We start from the raw sequence: 16,382 nt of genomic DNA on the forward strand, positions 1-16,382 counted from the left end.
CCTCCAAAATACAGAACATTTAATTTTTCACAAGAAAAGCCAATAACAATATATATAATAGAACTGAAGTGATATCCCCAATTAGTATGATCTTCTGCTTTACAGGCTCCACTAACCTTCAGGAAATAACATCAAACTTTTTTTGTCATGTACTTGAAATTATATTTTTAGAGCCAACTCTCTCTTAATGCACTGAAAAACGTTTTTTAAATTAAAAATCTAAATATTCCTTTTCTTGACAAACAATAGTTACGGACTCATCTTAAATTCAACACAATTTATAAAGTCAAAATTAATTTTCTATGTTGTCGCTGTTTTTATTTCAAAGACTAAATTACAGTCTAAATTTTTGGCTTGATTATATATACTCTATCTTCCTTAGTTGGACTGTTTTCTTAAATTATGTAATGTTATTAGACTATCCTTTGTGATTTATTATCATTAGAGCAATATATTGCCAATCCGTGTCATCTCAGTCTCATATTGCCTACTTTTCAAAAAATAAAATTTGTTTCACAAAATCCAAACCTAACATTATGTTGGTATTCCATTATATTTTCATTGGTGTCATTATTCTGGAGTCAGTACAATAGGCAACTGATTCCCTATTTCTCCATGGTCATTTGATACAAATTGAGAAGATTAACAGTACTTCTTGGTATGCCAGGAAGATGCAAAGTGTATGCATCTTACACAGGTTTAGATCTAGGGATCCAAGTGAAATCATAGCACTTAGGGTGGGCATGAGTTTTTGCTTCCCCAAATCCAACGTCTTCTTCCACAGGAAAAAGGAGAAGCCCATGAGGTCAGACCAGATAGCAGGCTTCTTGACCCCCACTCCACACTCAGCTACCAGTTTGCCAGGTGTCCTTGATCTGGCCAATAGAAGGATCAAGCTTTTCCAATGCCTATGTCAGGACTGCACATGTGAGAGCTGTCAGGCCATTCGCTGGGCTGCTGGAGGTTATCATGAGCTCAGTAATTTATATTTAGACATTAAGAGGGCAGTGCCACCTAGGATTCCACCGGCCACGCTCCCCTTAAAAATCCAGCCTGGAGCACAGGCTTAGGGAGGGCAGGCAACCCCTGGCTCCAGCACCAAACCAAACACAGGAAACAACAAAGCCACTCCCTTCATTGTGCAAACAGAACCCCCTAGGAATAAGCAAATGATTCTAAATGAAAAACCAGAAACCCTCACATTTAGTCACTGAGGTTTAAAATCCTTGGCAATGAAAAAAAATAAAATTAAAAACTAAAATTCTTGACATGATGTCCAGTAGCATGCTAGCTTCTAAGTTCTGCTAAAACAATTTAGTGGTAACTGTCACAGAGCTCCCGCTATACTTGCTATTGGTGGAAACATCTCATATTTCCAACCCATTTTTAAATGAAGTGAATTGTGACCAAGGTAACACAATATATGTTATGTTGATGGAAAAAACAGGAATGGATTTTGAGGTGCAAGCTATATTCCAAGACGTGCAAAATTCTACTTCTTCCACAGCACCATCTATAATGATCCTTTACTTCACTGCAGAAGAACCAGAGATCTGCAGACAAAGGACAGTATCAAAGGACAGGTTTTACATAGGTCCATCGAAGGGTCCCTTCCCTTGTTTGCACAGAAGGGAAATGTGTTGCTCAGTCCTCCTCCCTACATGCATGTGTGGACAACAGAAATGTCATGGAGCAAAGAGCTCCCCAGACATAGGAACAATTATCTCAACCAGTAGCAGCAATCTGCGTGTCCTCCCTCCTGTCCTTGCCATCTTAAACCTCCATGGGCAAAGGAGAACCCATGCCCATGGAAGAAATACCTCCCTTGCCCTAGGAAGCAATCAACAACATGACAGAAGATCTCAAGGCTTCTACCTCTGCTTCCACCACAGCAGTAACACTTTCACCTCTTTATGTTTTGAGTTTCTATGTTGGGTTTCATTTGATGAAAGGACTCTGCCTCCAGAGCCTTCCGAGTGTTCTTCCTCAGACAAGGGCTTGCGCACCTCCAACTAGTGCCCACTGGATCTGTGAACGAGCCCAGGCTGGCCAGCCGGGCTGCAGAGCAGCAGGGATGCCCAAGGACTCCCCAGGATGGGAAGGAAAGGGCACTCACTGCCCCAAAAGTTGCCAGTCCCAGGTACAGTCTTAAGACAAAAGAAATCCAGCTTACCTGCCTTCTCTCATCAGGAGCCTTCAGGAAAAGTGCATTAATCACTGCAATGGTATAGGTTTGGATTTCTTGATCTGTCCTGTAAAGACACAAACAATACAGAAAGTCAGAACAGGCTACCTCTGAGTCAGACCATCATAAGGGTCGTGATCTCCCCAAAAAAAGATGAGAGAGAAAGACATGGCCTAGAAAATGCAGTTGTTACTGAATGAGAATGTATTTCAATCATCATCATAGGGCAGGAAACACAGTGGGAGAGTGGGGGGTACAACTACTGTTGCTAGCTGGACAACACACTGTTCCCTGGGGATAGATGGTCAGCCGGCTCTCTCCCCTTCTCCTCTATTAGGCTTAAAACATGAACCCAGGGGCCATGAGTGTGTGTGTGTGTGTGTGTGTGTGTGTGTGTGATTTTCTGTCTGCTGCATGAAGTATATAGGGACCAGACTTGCCTGTCCCTACACTCCTGGACTTATTATAAAGGATACCACTTTTGTCTCCATGGCAATGATATTACATATTCTAAAACTCTATTTTCAAATAAAAACTTTTTAAATAATAAAAACAATAGGTTTTTATTTTTTAAATTTACAAATTTTCTTTTTACCAAAATGAAGTCACAAATTCCAAATGAAGCAAAAATCTCATGGAAGCTCCATGGTAAAGAGTAAACCAGAAGGACCCAAGGCACAAACAAAGAGCAGCCGGAGAGCTACATTTAGAAATAATTTAGGGAGAAGCAAAGTTGAGAACGCAGCCCTTGGAGGGATGAAATCTAAAGCCCAGTGCTCCGCAGGCTGGCCATGTAGCCTTGGAAGAGTTCATGGGGTATCCCCAAAACACCATCTCCTCATCTGTAACACTGGGTGAGAACCCAGGTTCTTAAAGGTGTTGCTTTTAGGATAAAATTAGTTCATGTATATAAAATCCTCAGCATGGCACTTGCCAAATAAGAAACTCTCCACTTTGGCAAAGTATACCGTGAATGCTCAAGTATGCCCTCGAGATTCAGAGAAAAGACACAGACTATAGAAATAATGCATTTCACATTCAGGGAAATGTGAAACTGGTATTATTTCTAGACAGGTTTTGCACAAAATCATCATTTTGCACACAATCATCATGTGCTCATTTTCCCTGAGGCCACAATCCATGGCTTGTGTGACTTAAAATCTTATTACATCCTGGTCACCATCCCCCCTTCCAAATGAAAGAAACATCTAATGCACTTTGGTAGTTTACATTATAAACATAACAGGTAACATTTTTGGCATATTGAGAACTAATGAACATTCCCTCACAGCCCCAGCCTGCATTCCCAACCCCAAAAGGCCAATCAGATTTCCTCTCGAGAACTGGCAAATGTGTCCTGAGAGACCAGGGGTGGTAGTTACTGGGAGCCAAGTCACTTTAGTGCCAACCAAAACACAAGAGAAAAGTCCTGTTGTGAGGACTCCGAGGAGGCCATAGTTTCTATCCTTGTCAAGGCTTAGCTACTTAAGTCATCCCTGGGTTCTAGAAAGTGTACCAGTATTCTTTCAGTAAACCCCCGGTCTTGTGTAAGCTACCTCAGGGGGTTTGTTGTCACCTGCAACTCCAAATAGGTTAATTTATAAAGTAGCATTGTACAGGGGGGGCTTCTCAGAGGCAACCTTACTAACTACCTAAGAGTAGAGAGAAGGGAAAGCCTACAGGCTGATCAGGGCCTCATCTTAGAGCTCAAGCCGCTACAGATAAAACACATACGTTACAAAATACAAAACTGAAGGTCACTGTAATCACCTTGAGCCTAAGAAAGAAGCCTACCTTTAAAAATTCCCAATTATCTATGAAAATACTCATCACAGAAAACACTATTTTTAATGACTAAGGAAAGATACTGTTGAGAACTCAAGAGAGCAAATTGTCCTATTAGGCCTCGTTAAAAGTAAAATTCTACCGGTATCTACCACATTCATCAAAACTGACTGCCTATGAAGAGCCAGGTACTGGGAACAGGCATGCCCCCCCCCACCCCCGCTCCACTCCACAGGCAAGTCACTGTGCCATTTCAGTGTGATGGGGGATGGGTCTGGTACACGGTGTGCCTATATGTCAAATCAAGATTCCTTTTCTGCCTATTTAATCAAACCAATCCAAAGTGTTTCCCAGAGCTCCATGGTGGCTGTCTACCAGAACCATTTCCCCTCCTCATGGAGGGGGTGGCAGTGGTATGCTTACCCTTGAAGATGTGGGATAAGTTGTCCAATAGTGATCTCCTGAGCCACCTTCTGGTAGAGGTCATGGCTATTGAGCACCATTGACTCCAAAATGGCCAAGGACCGTTGCAGGATTGAGATGTCCATGCCCGATTTGTTGACAAAACTTGCTATCTGAAAATCCAAGGAGGACACAATTGACTACTTGAGGTAAACAGAGCATAGAAATCCAGAAGGGAGCAAACTAAGGAAATTAGGAGCTCACTTAAGAAACACCAGACACAGAGGATGAAAAGTATCTAGAATTATAGCAGGACAGTAAGGAACACATCAAGTCAGCGATGATTGCTCATATTACATATTACAAAGCAATATTTATATCTTATTTCTATAATTCAATAATAAGCAACTTTAAAAAGGAGACAGCTTCAAAGAATTATTTTCTGGTTTTTCTGGGATTTTTCTTCAGAGGCAGTTGATTTCAACAGATATATTGTGAGGACTCCTGTGTTTCTTTGAGACAGTAATTTCAACATACACTAATAGCCATTTCCTTCCATTCCCAGGCTACTCCTTCACCCACACGATTCATGATTTTTATGTTCATATTATGACCCTGGTTATATTCTTAAGGGATTCACACAAATCACACTTGTCAACACAATCCAACTGGCAACTTCTTAGGCACTGGCTACACTCCTCATTATTCAACAATGAAACACTCTTTCCCCCATTCTTCCAATTCCTTATGGTTAAAATACATTCCTTTCATCTCAAATTTAGCAAACAGGAGAACATTTAAATGAGCAGTGCTAAAAGTTAAAATAATAGCTTAAGCACTAAAATATATTCCCTAAGGAATGAATCACTAAGGCCTCAAACACAATAAATCACAACGTAAGAGGGAAGTAAAATAAGGGTTAGAATAATGGATCACAGTAACCCAAACACATGGGTACCATAAAGGTTTTATTTTAGAGGTCTCATTAAAAGTTATTCCTGTCTGTTGACAACTCACACTAAAAGGCTGTTATTATATCAACATAATGACTACTTTCTTAAAAGCTAAATAATTTGGTTCCATGACAAATCGACACTTGCTGCTTCCCCCCATTGGCACTAATTTCTTCCTTTCTGCTGTCCCATTGACCCCTTCTCCTCATCCCCTCTCCATCCTTGGACAAGATTAAACACAAAGGTGCCCAAGGCAACCACAGTTACCGTCTCCACTGTTTCTAGCTAATGACTCCCTGGTGGAAGTAAGGGTAGTGGATACAGATACCAATACCCTCTCTGGCCCCAGATACATCTGGATCTCAGGGGTGGCAAATAGATGACATGAAGAAGTATAGTATGGCAATATTATGGCTTTATATTCCAGAAAGCTATTATTTTATAGCATAAAGCACAGGAAGAGTATGAAAATTTTAAGATTCTCAAAAGACTGCTTCAGCTCCTTTCATGGCTAATAAACTTCTCCAATGTGTTTACTGTCCCTGGCAAGCCTTTGCCTTAATCCTCACAGTCTGCTCCACTCTGTCAAATCTACCAAGCTAAGGCCATCTTTTTCTGACAAAAATCCAATTACCCTCATCCTGAGCCCACGGTTTAATACTTCACTTAGACCTCCTCTAAACAGAATGTCAATTCCTTGACTTCTTCACCAACACCACCTCAACCATTTTCCATTATCCCAGCATAATTCCTGGTACTCAATTAAAAAAAAAAAGCTGAAGAACTCACAAATAAATTTGTTGACAGTACTTCTGATTTTTCTCAGCACTATCTCTCCACCTTCCATGCTCCTTTTCTTGCCCCCATTTAGTAAATTTGGATGTACCTTTAAGAATTCCTGGAGAAGCTTCCACCTGAGAGCCTACTGTCAATACCTGCCCCCCTACCTTGTAGCTTCCACACACTCTTCTCACTTATTCAAGTACTAGTATGGATTGTGTGCCATAAAAGAGGCTTACACTGTCCTAAGATTTGGAAATACGTAAATGAGCAAAACCCACATGATTTTTTTAATTTCGAGGACGTTATAGTCTAGCAAAGACAGAAAAATAAAAAGGCATTTACTATGAAGTACATTAATTGCTTATTCTTGGCATCCAAAAGTATAACTCCAAGTAGATATTCCAACAAAGCCTAAATTAAAAGGTGTGAAAACCAATCTCATTGTCTTCTTAATCCTCCTTTCTCAATTATCACCTTTTTCCAAGTTTGCCATAATCATTAGTGATTATAATTCCAGTCCCCTATTTTCTATCACTACGAACACATTTTGCGATGTCTCACCTTTGATACGCATTCAGTTGTACATGCACAACATCGGCCCAGGGGCCAACTCATTCTTGGATTACTAAGACTGAATCTTCACTTTCCTTTATGTTCAAGATTCCCCTCTAATACACATTTATCCTCTATTTCCATAAATATCCTTTTGGTAACATTTCCTTTCTCAAAATATCCAACCAGAACTCTCAATATTTTCTGATACAAACTATACCTTCTTTTAAAGTTTCCTACAAATTATTGGCCGTCATGGTCCCAGAGGGCTTGCTCAAATGTTGTACAAGAGTTTGTGTTCTCTGCTCTAATTCAGGCATATTTGAATTCCATATACATATTCCATTTCCCTTTGCCATTTCTATCAATTTCTCTCCCATAAAACTAACCCCTTACCTTCATCAAAATATTCTTAAAATTAATCTTTTCTATACTTCACCTCTTTTGTGAGATATGGAACCTATCATCTCAGCAATCCTAATGCAGCTTACAAAAGGAGCATTCTGTGTAACACACTTAGCTGAGTCCTGCCTCGCAGACAGCAGGCATGCAGATCGTTAGAAGTCTATGTACAAGTCTGTGGCTTGAGAACGTGAAAATACTTGTACTAGTATTTTGTAGTACTAAAATACTAGTGGCTTTTTTAAACTAACTGCCACCTTTTGCCTTTATCTGTCAGTGGTTCTAACCAGACATTTAAATGACCCAATCTTTCCATCTAATAAGTACCAATAACCAAGGCATCAGGGCTGACTGAACAAACATAATGACTGTAGACAGGCTCCTTATTAGGGCATGTACAAATTCGTCAAAATACAAGCGTTATTCTCTGTGTCTATTTTAAATAACTATAGATCTTAGTATAGTTACAGAACAGTAAAGATTTTCTGGTTAAATTTTTAATTTCTCTTGCCCACTCCCAAAGAAACAATGACTTTCTTAGCCTTTAGATTACTTCTGGCTCCATTACTGTACTTTTGGCCCACACAGGTGAGCCAGCCCTAAGCCAAAGCACAGCTGTGTGAAAGTAGGTCTGTACTGTAAGAAAGAAGAGGTAAGAAGAGTTAGCGATAATTATGTATACTACCTCCACATGCTTGCATTCATTTTTAAATGTTACCTAAATAATACGGAGGAGTATTTGCGTGGCTTCTGGGCATCACAGTGCATGCATCAAAGATATAAACTATTAAAATCACATAAACACTTCTTAGAATAACTTAGGGCGAGATCTTAAAATTCTTCCATGCTGTCAAAACTGAAAAGAACCACAGAGAGCCTGCAGTTCCATTGCCATATTTTAAATTATCTGGGCACAGGCCCATGAATCTCTCTAGTCTTTTAAGAGGTAAAAATTACTGAGTCTCTAAACTGAATTGGCTGGATGTCTGTCCAGGTGCTGAAAACTATGTAGGGTGAACCAGGCCCTCCTGCAGAGCTAAGGCTGTAAGAGCATTTGTATGAAACACCCCTTCTGAGAAAAGGCACGGATGTTATACTTGGCTAGGGGAAAACCAAAGGGTAAGAGAGAAAGTTCTAGGTTTTTGTTTTGTTTTTCTCCCCTTTCTTTCTTCTCCACAACTTCCTACCCTCTCCCTAAGTAGCCAACTCTTTAAAAAGCAACATTACATTTTGTCATCAAGGGATTCTACCTTTCAAAATGTTTATGAAATGATGTTATTTATTGCAGACAAAGTTTGTAAACGAGAATCTCCATCCACACACAAGAAAACAGATAATTAAGAAGAAGACGGGCTGGCAGGGAAAAAATATTTCTCCAAAGTGGTATGAATTTGGCATTAATAGGAAGCCAAGTCTGTACCACAGAGATAAACATCTTTTGTCAGGGCATTTCCTAGATGAGTTTTGTTGAGATAAAGCTCCATTTAAAAGACAGTTGCCTGCATACAATTCCTGGGTTGTGAAAGTGCTGAATTTGATCCAGCTAATGAATAAAAAAAGTTAACCTTACAAAAACTATCAATTATAAAGTCATTTTCTGATGGCCATTTTTCAGATTCTCATAAGGGACTGAGATCTAAGTAGCAATGCAAAGGAAAGAGAATGGCAAGGAATGAGAATATGAAATCCATTAAATGTATTGCCTTTTGAGAAAATATTTAATTTTTTATTTAAACTGCCAAGACCGCAGTCTTTGCTTCCTTAGACTTTTTAATTTAATTTCAATGAATGAAAACCATTTTCTTACGTAATTAGAATATTAAATTATTGTTATTCTCTCTAACCACTTCTCACGTCATTTAACGAAAAAGTTTTCAAATCCCTGTCCATTCACAACTGAAATTTTACTTGAAATAGAGTTAAATACGGTGTTACTATACTCCTTCTTTTCTTCAAGTTCTAGAGTTTTAAAAAAATTCTTCCAAAACAAGTTTCATTCATTCATTTCACACAAAGGTATTACGGTCTTCCTCTGCTCTGTGCCAGGCCCTGAGGATAAAGTCATGCAGAAAGCTGTGGTTCCAGCCTCCTACGACTCATGGTCTACTGGGAGCCAGTAAAAAAAAAAACAAAAACAAAGAATTCACAAAAATGGGGTAAGTGTTTGCACAAGGACAAACACAAGATCCAAGGAGAATGGAGAGCAGAAGAAATCACTTAACTTCTTACCAGTGAGGTTGGGGAGGGCTGAACAGAGGTGATACTGGTTCAACCAATCTTCAGAAGCTATTTTTCCCGCCATTTGAAAGCACAGGTGTATAGCATGAGGGGAAGAAGCCCTTAATCATGGGACCAGTGACACTCCACTCCCTATGACATCACTTAACCTCCCCAAGCCATTGTATCCTCCCCTCCTGACCAGTAATAGCAAGACAGTCTGTTCTGTTCTGGAAAGGATTTCTGGAGATCAAAAGAGATAATGTGGATGAAAGCACAATACAACCTCAAGGAATTTGCATTCAGAGCAGCAGTTTTTAGAGCAAAAGAGGCTCTAACAACAGACAAGCAAGGCAATTTGGATGTAGGAGAGAAAGGCCTGCCATAATCCAGTATGAGTTAACATTTTTGTTAAGTATGAAAAATCCACAAAACCCAGTATCTTCAGATTTGAACTTACTTCTCTAGAACTTTTATCCTAGAAAGACAGAACACAGCAATTTGTTCTTCACATTCATCATTCACTGCTTACGTTTCCTTGGCTTTCTCATCTACAATCGTTTCTTTTCTTTTTAGCATTTCGTACCACTGACTGAGGCTTCCTCTTCTAGTAGTTCCCATTAATCATCTCCTTTGGCTTTATGCCCTTACATAAGGGAAGAGAATTCAGAGGTCTGTTGAGAAGGCCCTGGTTCTCAATCAGCTCTTGTCTGAAATAAATATGTATCATGTAAGCATTCGATCTCTGGGGCACCCAATTCCAACACCCTCATTTGACAATCTAGGGGCTTTTCTGTGCCCTTTGATTCAAGGCAGTATCTCCCAGAAGATACTGATTAACTTCAAAAGGAAAAGAACTTCACGGTGAGTGGACCCAGCAGATACCACCTCAACCATGTAACCAAGGTCAACACCACCATTAATAACACATGTCGACATCATGTACCCCGATACAATGTGCCGAGTGAGAAAGGTATGACACTACTTCTCTGGCATTCCTGCCAAAAGTGCATAACCTTAATTTAACCATCAAATACCAAACAAATCCAAAATAAGGGACACTCTACAAAATAACTGACCAGTAGTCTTCAAAACTTTCTGTCATGAAAGACCAGGAAAAACTGAGGAACTGTCGATCAGAAGACTCTAAGGAGACATGACAGCTAAGTGCAATGTGGGATCCTGGGTCAGGCCCTTAGACAGATAAAGGACATTAGTAGAAGAAATGGTGAAACCAAATAATGGTAATAGTACCACTGTTAATTTCCTAGTTTGGTAACTGTACCATCACTATGCAAAATGTTAACCGAGGGGAAGCTGCATGAAGGGCATTTGGGAACATTCTGTACTGTTTTTTACAATTTTTCTGTAAGTCTACCATGATTTCAACATGGATTAAAATAACAAGGTTTAAAAAATTCAAGTGACTCTTCTGGATTTTGCTTTGACTTTCCAGCTTTTGCACAGATTCTCTGCAATTCTTTATTTTACATAACCCTTCCCAGGAATCTATACTTATAAAGTAAATTTATAAGGGAACGGCGCCCCCCTTCCCTTCAGGGAACGGCGGGGGCTCTTCTGCCCTCTGTCCCCACACCAAGTCCACCTTGCCCATCCCTTCATTACCTTCCTCCTAAAGGAGGAGAAATCAATCCCAGAGACATTTACTGCACCATGATTACAAGTGAGCTTGACTTAAGACGCATGGACCCGGGGCGCCTGGGTGGCGCAGTCGGTTAAGCGTCCGACTTCAGCCAGGTCACGATCTCGCGGTCCGTGAGTTCGAGCCCCGCGTCGGGCTCTGGGCTGATGGCTCGGAGCCTGGAGCCTGTTTCCGATTCTGTGTCTCCCTCTCTCTCTGCACCTCCCCCATTCATGCTCTGTCTCTCTCTGTCCCAAAAATAAATAAACGTTGAAAAAAAAAAAAGAAAAAAAAAAAAAACATGGACCCAAGCACACCTCCTTCTCTTATATCCCTGCTTCAAACCCAGGTATGCAGGAAATCAATATGCTTTCCCTCTTTCCCCTTCCCTGAATACCTGATTGAGGGCAGAGAAGGTTGACAAAGGATAGAAAAAACTCTACTTAGGTCTTGAGAATAACTGAATCCTGTCCAGGGACTCCTAAAGGACTGCTTCTGTAGTGTAAACAACGTGATTCCTTGATTTCCCTTGAGTGTGGGTTCTCACATACACACTCTTATGATCCTGGTGGGGAGATAATGTCATCTTCACATAGAAGTTAGGTGCCCAGACCCCCACATGCATAATATTTTCAACAACCACATCTATCTTTTACACAAATAACTATAAGAAACAACTATAACATATCCTCAAAGCAGAGCAAAATATCTATGAAAGTAATTTAAGCCCTGAAAAAACAATCTGCATTACCTTCTTAATAAACGCCACTGAAAACGTATCCCAGGATACTATTCCATGGTCCATCAGCTCAACAAAGGCTGTCAGGGTGAAGGACAGCATGTCTCCAAAGCTGGAAAACACAGAGAAGATTAATGGAGATGGAGAGCTGAGCAGAAGAACAGACACAGAAGTGAGAAAGCTTTAAATAAGTGGATACAGAAGAATTATAAAAGATCATTGAGATACACAGCTAGGCCTCAGGAAACTTCTTAAAAAATGTGAGTCAACGGAAAGGAGGAAGGTGGGTTTTATGGAATAAGCCAGGGCCTCAGTGGGACAGACCTGGGCTCTCACAGATTCTCACTCTGGTGAACTATGTCATACTGGGCAGTTCACAAATCTCTCTGAGCCTCTGTCTTAGCTGAAAAACTGAATAGTGATACCTATTTAATCACAGGGCTGCTTGTAGAGCACTTAATCACATGTGTAGTATATAAGCATTCAGTAAATGATAACTTAAAGAAAAGCTTTTCAGCAAATGAAAGTTAGAGTAACCAAGAGAGGGCAATGTGCTTCTTTTATTATTCACGCTATCTAATAATTAGAAATAATTCTATTAAGAGTATTAGCACTTTGCACAGGATTTGAGTGGTCTGTGTGTGTGTGTGTATGTGTGTGTGTGTGTGTGTGTGTCAGTGCAGACACACACACAAACACATAGGTACAAATATATATGTAAGTAAGCATATTCATTTCTGTTACCCTGGACAGCATTTTATTAATAGTCTTTATAGAATATCTGTAGAAATAATGACTGCTATAGACTTGCTGTGATTTGGAAGGCTATAGGAAGGGTCTAATGTTTGAGTTAGAAATCAAAACAGAGATGAGACAAACAGTTCCACCCATGACTCTTATCAGACAATATCCTAGTTTCTAATGCGTTCAAAACCACACTCAGAATCTTTTAGAGAAACTCACCTCTACTGTAAATCATCATAATAAACGTTAACTCTTAAGATAAGTACTGTCTTCAAGTACATTGAATTATGCCCAGCAGGATTTCTGCATACTATGCAACCTCACAGATTCATGTGCTTGATTTTTAAAAAATATAGTTCAGGGGCGCCTGGGTGGCGCAGTCGGTTAAGTGTCCGACTTCAGCCAGGTCACGATCTCGCGGTCCGTGAGTTCGAGCCCCGCGTCGGGCTCTGGGCTGATGGCTCAGAGCCTGGAGCCTGTTTCCGATTCTGTGTCTCCTTCTCTCTCTGCCCCTCCCCGTTCATGCTCTCTCTCTGTCCCAAAGATAAATAAACGTTAAAAAAAAAAATTTTTAAATATAGTTCAGAATTTGAATCTGTAAATTCATATATACAATTGCTACACTACAAAGTCTCATAGAATGTTTAGATTGAATTTTCCCATCTATTCTCAGTTAATAGTATAGAAAACAGGCTCGTGTTTCTTTTTTGTTTGTTTATGTATGTATGTATGTATTTTGATAGAGCAAGCAGGGGAGAGGCAGAGAGAAAGGGAGAGAGAGAATCCCAAGCAGGTTCCACAATGTCAGCACAGAGCCCAGCGCGGGGCTTCAACCCACAAACTAGAAGATCATGACCTGAGCTGCAACCAAGAGTCGGATGCCTAACCAACTGGGTCACCCAGGTGCCTGAGGCTGATGTTTCTTTTAAAACGGCTTCATATGGGGTCCCTGGGTGGCTCAGTCGGTTGAGCAACCCACTTTGGCTCAGGTCATGATCTCACGGTTTGTGATTTTGAGCCCCACTTCGGGCTCTGTGCTGACAGCTCAGAGCCTGGAGCCTGCTTCTGATTCTGTGTCTCCCTCTCTCTCTGCCCCCCCCCCCCCACTCATGTCTGTCTCTCTCTGTCTCAGAAATAAATAAACGTTAAAAAAAAAAGTAAAATGGCTTCATAATTTCCCTTCTTCCCAGTTCTCTCAGCCCAGCCTCAGTAATGGCCTTGGGAATTCTGCATCACTTTCCAAGCTGTGATGCAAGAAAGAAACCTACAGAAGAGGCAACGGCTCTCAGAAGACCATGATCCAAAGCTCCCAGAGATCAGAGACGATGAGATGCAACAGATAAAAATAGATAAAAATGATTATGTGTGCAGATTCAGGAGTCAGATAGCAGTTTTCCCCTCCAATTCTAAGTGGGCAAGCTACTGATACATTCTGTGCCTCAGTTTCCTCATTTATTAAAAATGATGGTGGTGGGGCATCTAGGTGGCTCAGTCGGTTAAGCATCCAACTCTTGATTTCAGCTCAGGTCATGATCTCATGGTTCATAAGATCAAGCCCCATGTTGGGCTCTGGACTGAGCATGGAACCTGCCTGAGATTCTCTCTCTCTCTCTCTCTCTCTCTCTCTCTCTCTCTCTCTCACTCTTGCTCTTGCTCTCTTTCTCCCTCTTCCCCTCTCTCTGCTCATGCACGCTCTTTATTAAAAAAAAAAAAAATCAGTGGTGGTGGTGGTGGTGGTGATCACTCAGGATTTCTGGGGAAATAGAACAAGCTACCACACTTTAAGCTCTTCGAACAGTGTGTGGTGTATATATATAGCAACATGTGAGTGTTAGCTATGATCATTATGCAAAAGTGATCTTCTAGAAAGATAAGCAAAGGCCATGATCTTCAAATGTTTGCCTTCAAATATTTTCTGTCCTTGGAGCCAGGGTTGAGGGGGGGTGGAACGCAAGGAAAGCCAACCCATGCAGGCCAGAAATACTTTTTTTCAAAGGCTTCTCTGACTCACAGACTGGCAATACTAGTCTTACAGGGGCCCCTTACATGGCATGCCCCCCAAAATAAGTCCCAAACCAGAAAACTCAAACTTACTTGAAGGACAGAACCAAAAAAAAAAAAAAAAAAAAAAAAAAAAAAAAAAAAAAAAAAGTAGAAGGATGAAAAACGTGTTAAAAAGAGGAGCAAGAAAGGTCAAATTTTAAAAAAGAATTCCAGAAATGACTCATTCTACAGACAATGAGTGACAAAATCCAGACATTAGCTGGAGTGAAATTAAAAAAAAAAAAAAAAAAAGTAAATTGCATCAGAAAAATAAGAGAGCCAGGTATAAAAACAATTAGCAAGATTTATTAATAGACTATGTTGGTATCAGTATTACTGTGAAAACATTATTACATAATAATTTATAGTATTAGTAAACAATGTTAGCTAATGTATTATTTTACCGTATCATTATCAGTAAACACTATTTGCTAATTTATTTTCCTTTTTACTTAAAAGAGCAGAAAACAAACATATAATAGTTGCCATTTGCTTATACCTGGCATGTTAAAACCGCTCAAAGTCCCCCATATACACGACATTGGAGAACAGCACCCATGGCCTCCATACAGGCAAAACACTGCCTCACTGTTGTCACTAACAGCATGAGCAGTGGGACAGGCAGTGACAAAGGAAAGCACACACTCTTGGAATCAAACTTGTCTTTATATTCCCTGGAACTAGTTGAGGCTGAGAATAGAGATAGTATTAGTCTTCCTTAACTGCCTTAGAAACAAGAAATAAATTATATTTATGCTCTCTAATTATCTGAAGGAAAAATGACTCTGTCCCCTGCTCAATGGGCCCATAATCCAAGTGGCCTGAGTAACATCTAGGATTGTCCTGCTTCCTCCAATGCTCTAGAACTCTGCCCACAGACTTCTCAATCAGACTGCAAGGACTTTGAGAGAAAAGACGGAGAGAAAGTGTATCATTTGGTTTTCAAATGTCCAATCTGCTTTTGGGGCCAGGATTTTAATCTCCATGGTTGTTAAGGAGGTGGAGCACCATTTCTGCCACTGCGATAGGCCTTTATGTGCTTTGTAGTTTCCATTAGTGTGAACGGTTGGTAAGTGAGAGAAGCTTCTTTCATATCACACACCAAGGTGTCCATGGCAGGGATCGCTCCCTTGGTCCATCTAATAACACTTTATATACATGTTATATTATTGATATTCATATTTTGTAGAAATATTATCTAATAACATTTTATTTATACACATCATATATTTTAACATATTCTATATATTCTATAGATATTCTATATATTTTACATAGATATAAAATATCTATAGAATATCTATAGAATATATTCTATATATTCTATATATCTAACATATTCTATATATTTTATTAGACCATATATAGTCGGTTATACTATCGAACAGAACATATATATTCTATTTAATATATTCTATATAACATATGTATGTTATTAGATATATTTATACATGTTATGTATTACAATATAAAAATATATATACACATGCAAATATAATATAGCATATATATAGTGCATATATAACATAAATATAATTCATTACGACTGGTTGCTGGATGGCATACTAGGTTTCCATGAGGGAGGATTTTTTTTTTGAAGGAGAATTTTTTTTAAATTCAACCTCAAACCCTCAGTTGCAAGGAGAAGATAGCCATCCTAAAATTTTATTACATTTCAAATCAAGGAACTCAATCACCTAATTTCAAATGATGCCGGTATAAAAGCCCTTATTGAACCCTGACATAGATGTTTAGTCTCACTCCTAGAGGACTTGACTTACGCTCCAAGGAGAGAAGGCAGGAGCCAAGGCTCTGAAATCAATGCCGTGTGCACAAGATCAAGGCTAAAAGGGTTACAAATATAAAGCAAGCACATGGCACGTGCAGAAGCACTTTTATTTGTTTGGTTTATTTGTTTTTTATAAAGTGCTAAGC

At 39.7% G+C, this 16,382-nt stretch overlaps 1 protein-coding gene across 12 annotated transcripts in view; it reads right to left on the minus strand.

Annotated features, from left to right (window-relative positions):
- The window catches only part of ELMO1 (engulfment and cell motility 1), a 734,972-nt gene that overhangs the window by 333,927 nt on the left and 384,663 nt on the right, over positions 1 to 16,382 (minus strand). For all 12 annotated transcript variants that reach the window (XR_006716458.1, XM_045495324.1, XM_045495323.1 and 9 more), the window contains 3 exons: positions 11,673 to 11,772; positions 4,394 to 4,545; positions 2,174 to 2,252 (listed from right to left, as the gene is read on the minus strand). Coding sequence is in view for 11 of the 12 variants with exons in the window: in XM_045495324.1 (XP_045351280.1) it covers positions 2,174 to 2,252; positions 4,394 to 4,545; positions 11,673 to 11,772 (331 nt within the window). In the remaining variant the exon portion in view is untranslated. The remainder of the gene's footprint in view (positions 1 to 2,173; positions 2,253 to 4,393; positions 4,546 to 11,672; positions 11,773 to 16,382) is intronic.

The sequence above is a fragment of the Leopardus geoffroyi genome, chromosome A2, assembly GCF_018350155.1.
Source record: "Leopardus geoffroyi isolate Oge1 chromosome A2, O.geoffroyi_Oge1_pat1.0, whole genome shotgun sequence".
Taxonomy (NCBI): domain Eukaryota; kingdom Metazoa; phylum Chordata; class Mammalia; order Carnivora; family Felidae; genus Leopardus; species Leopardus geoffroyi.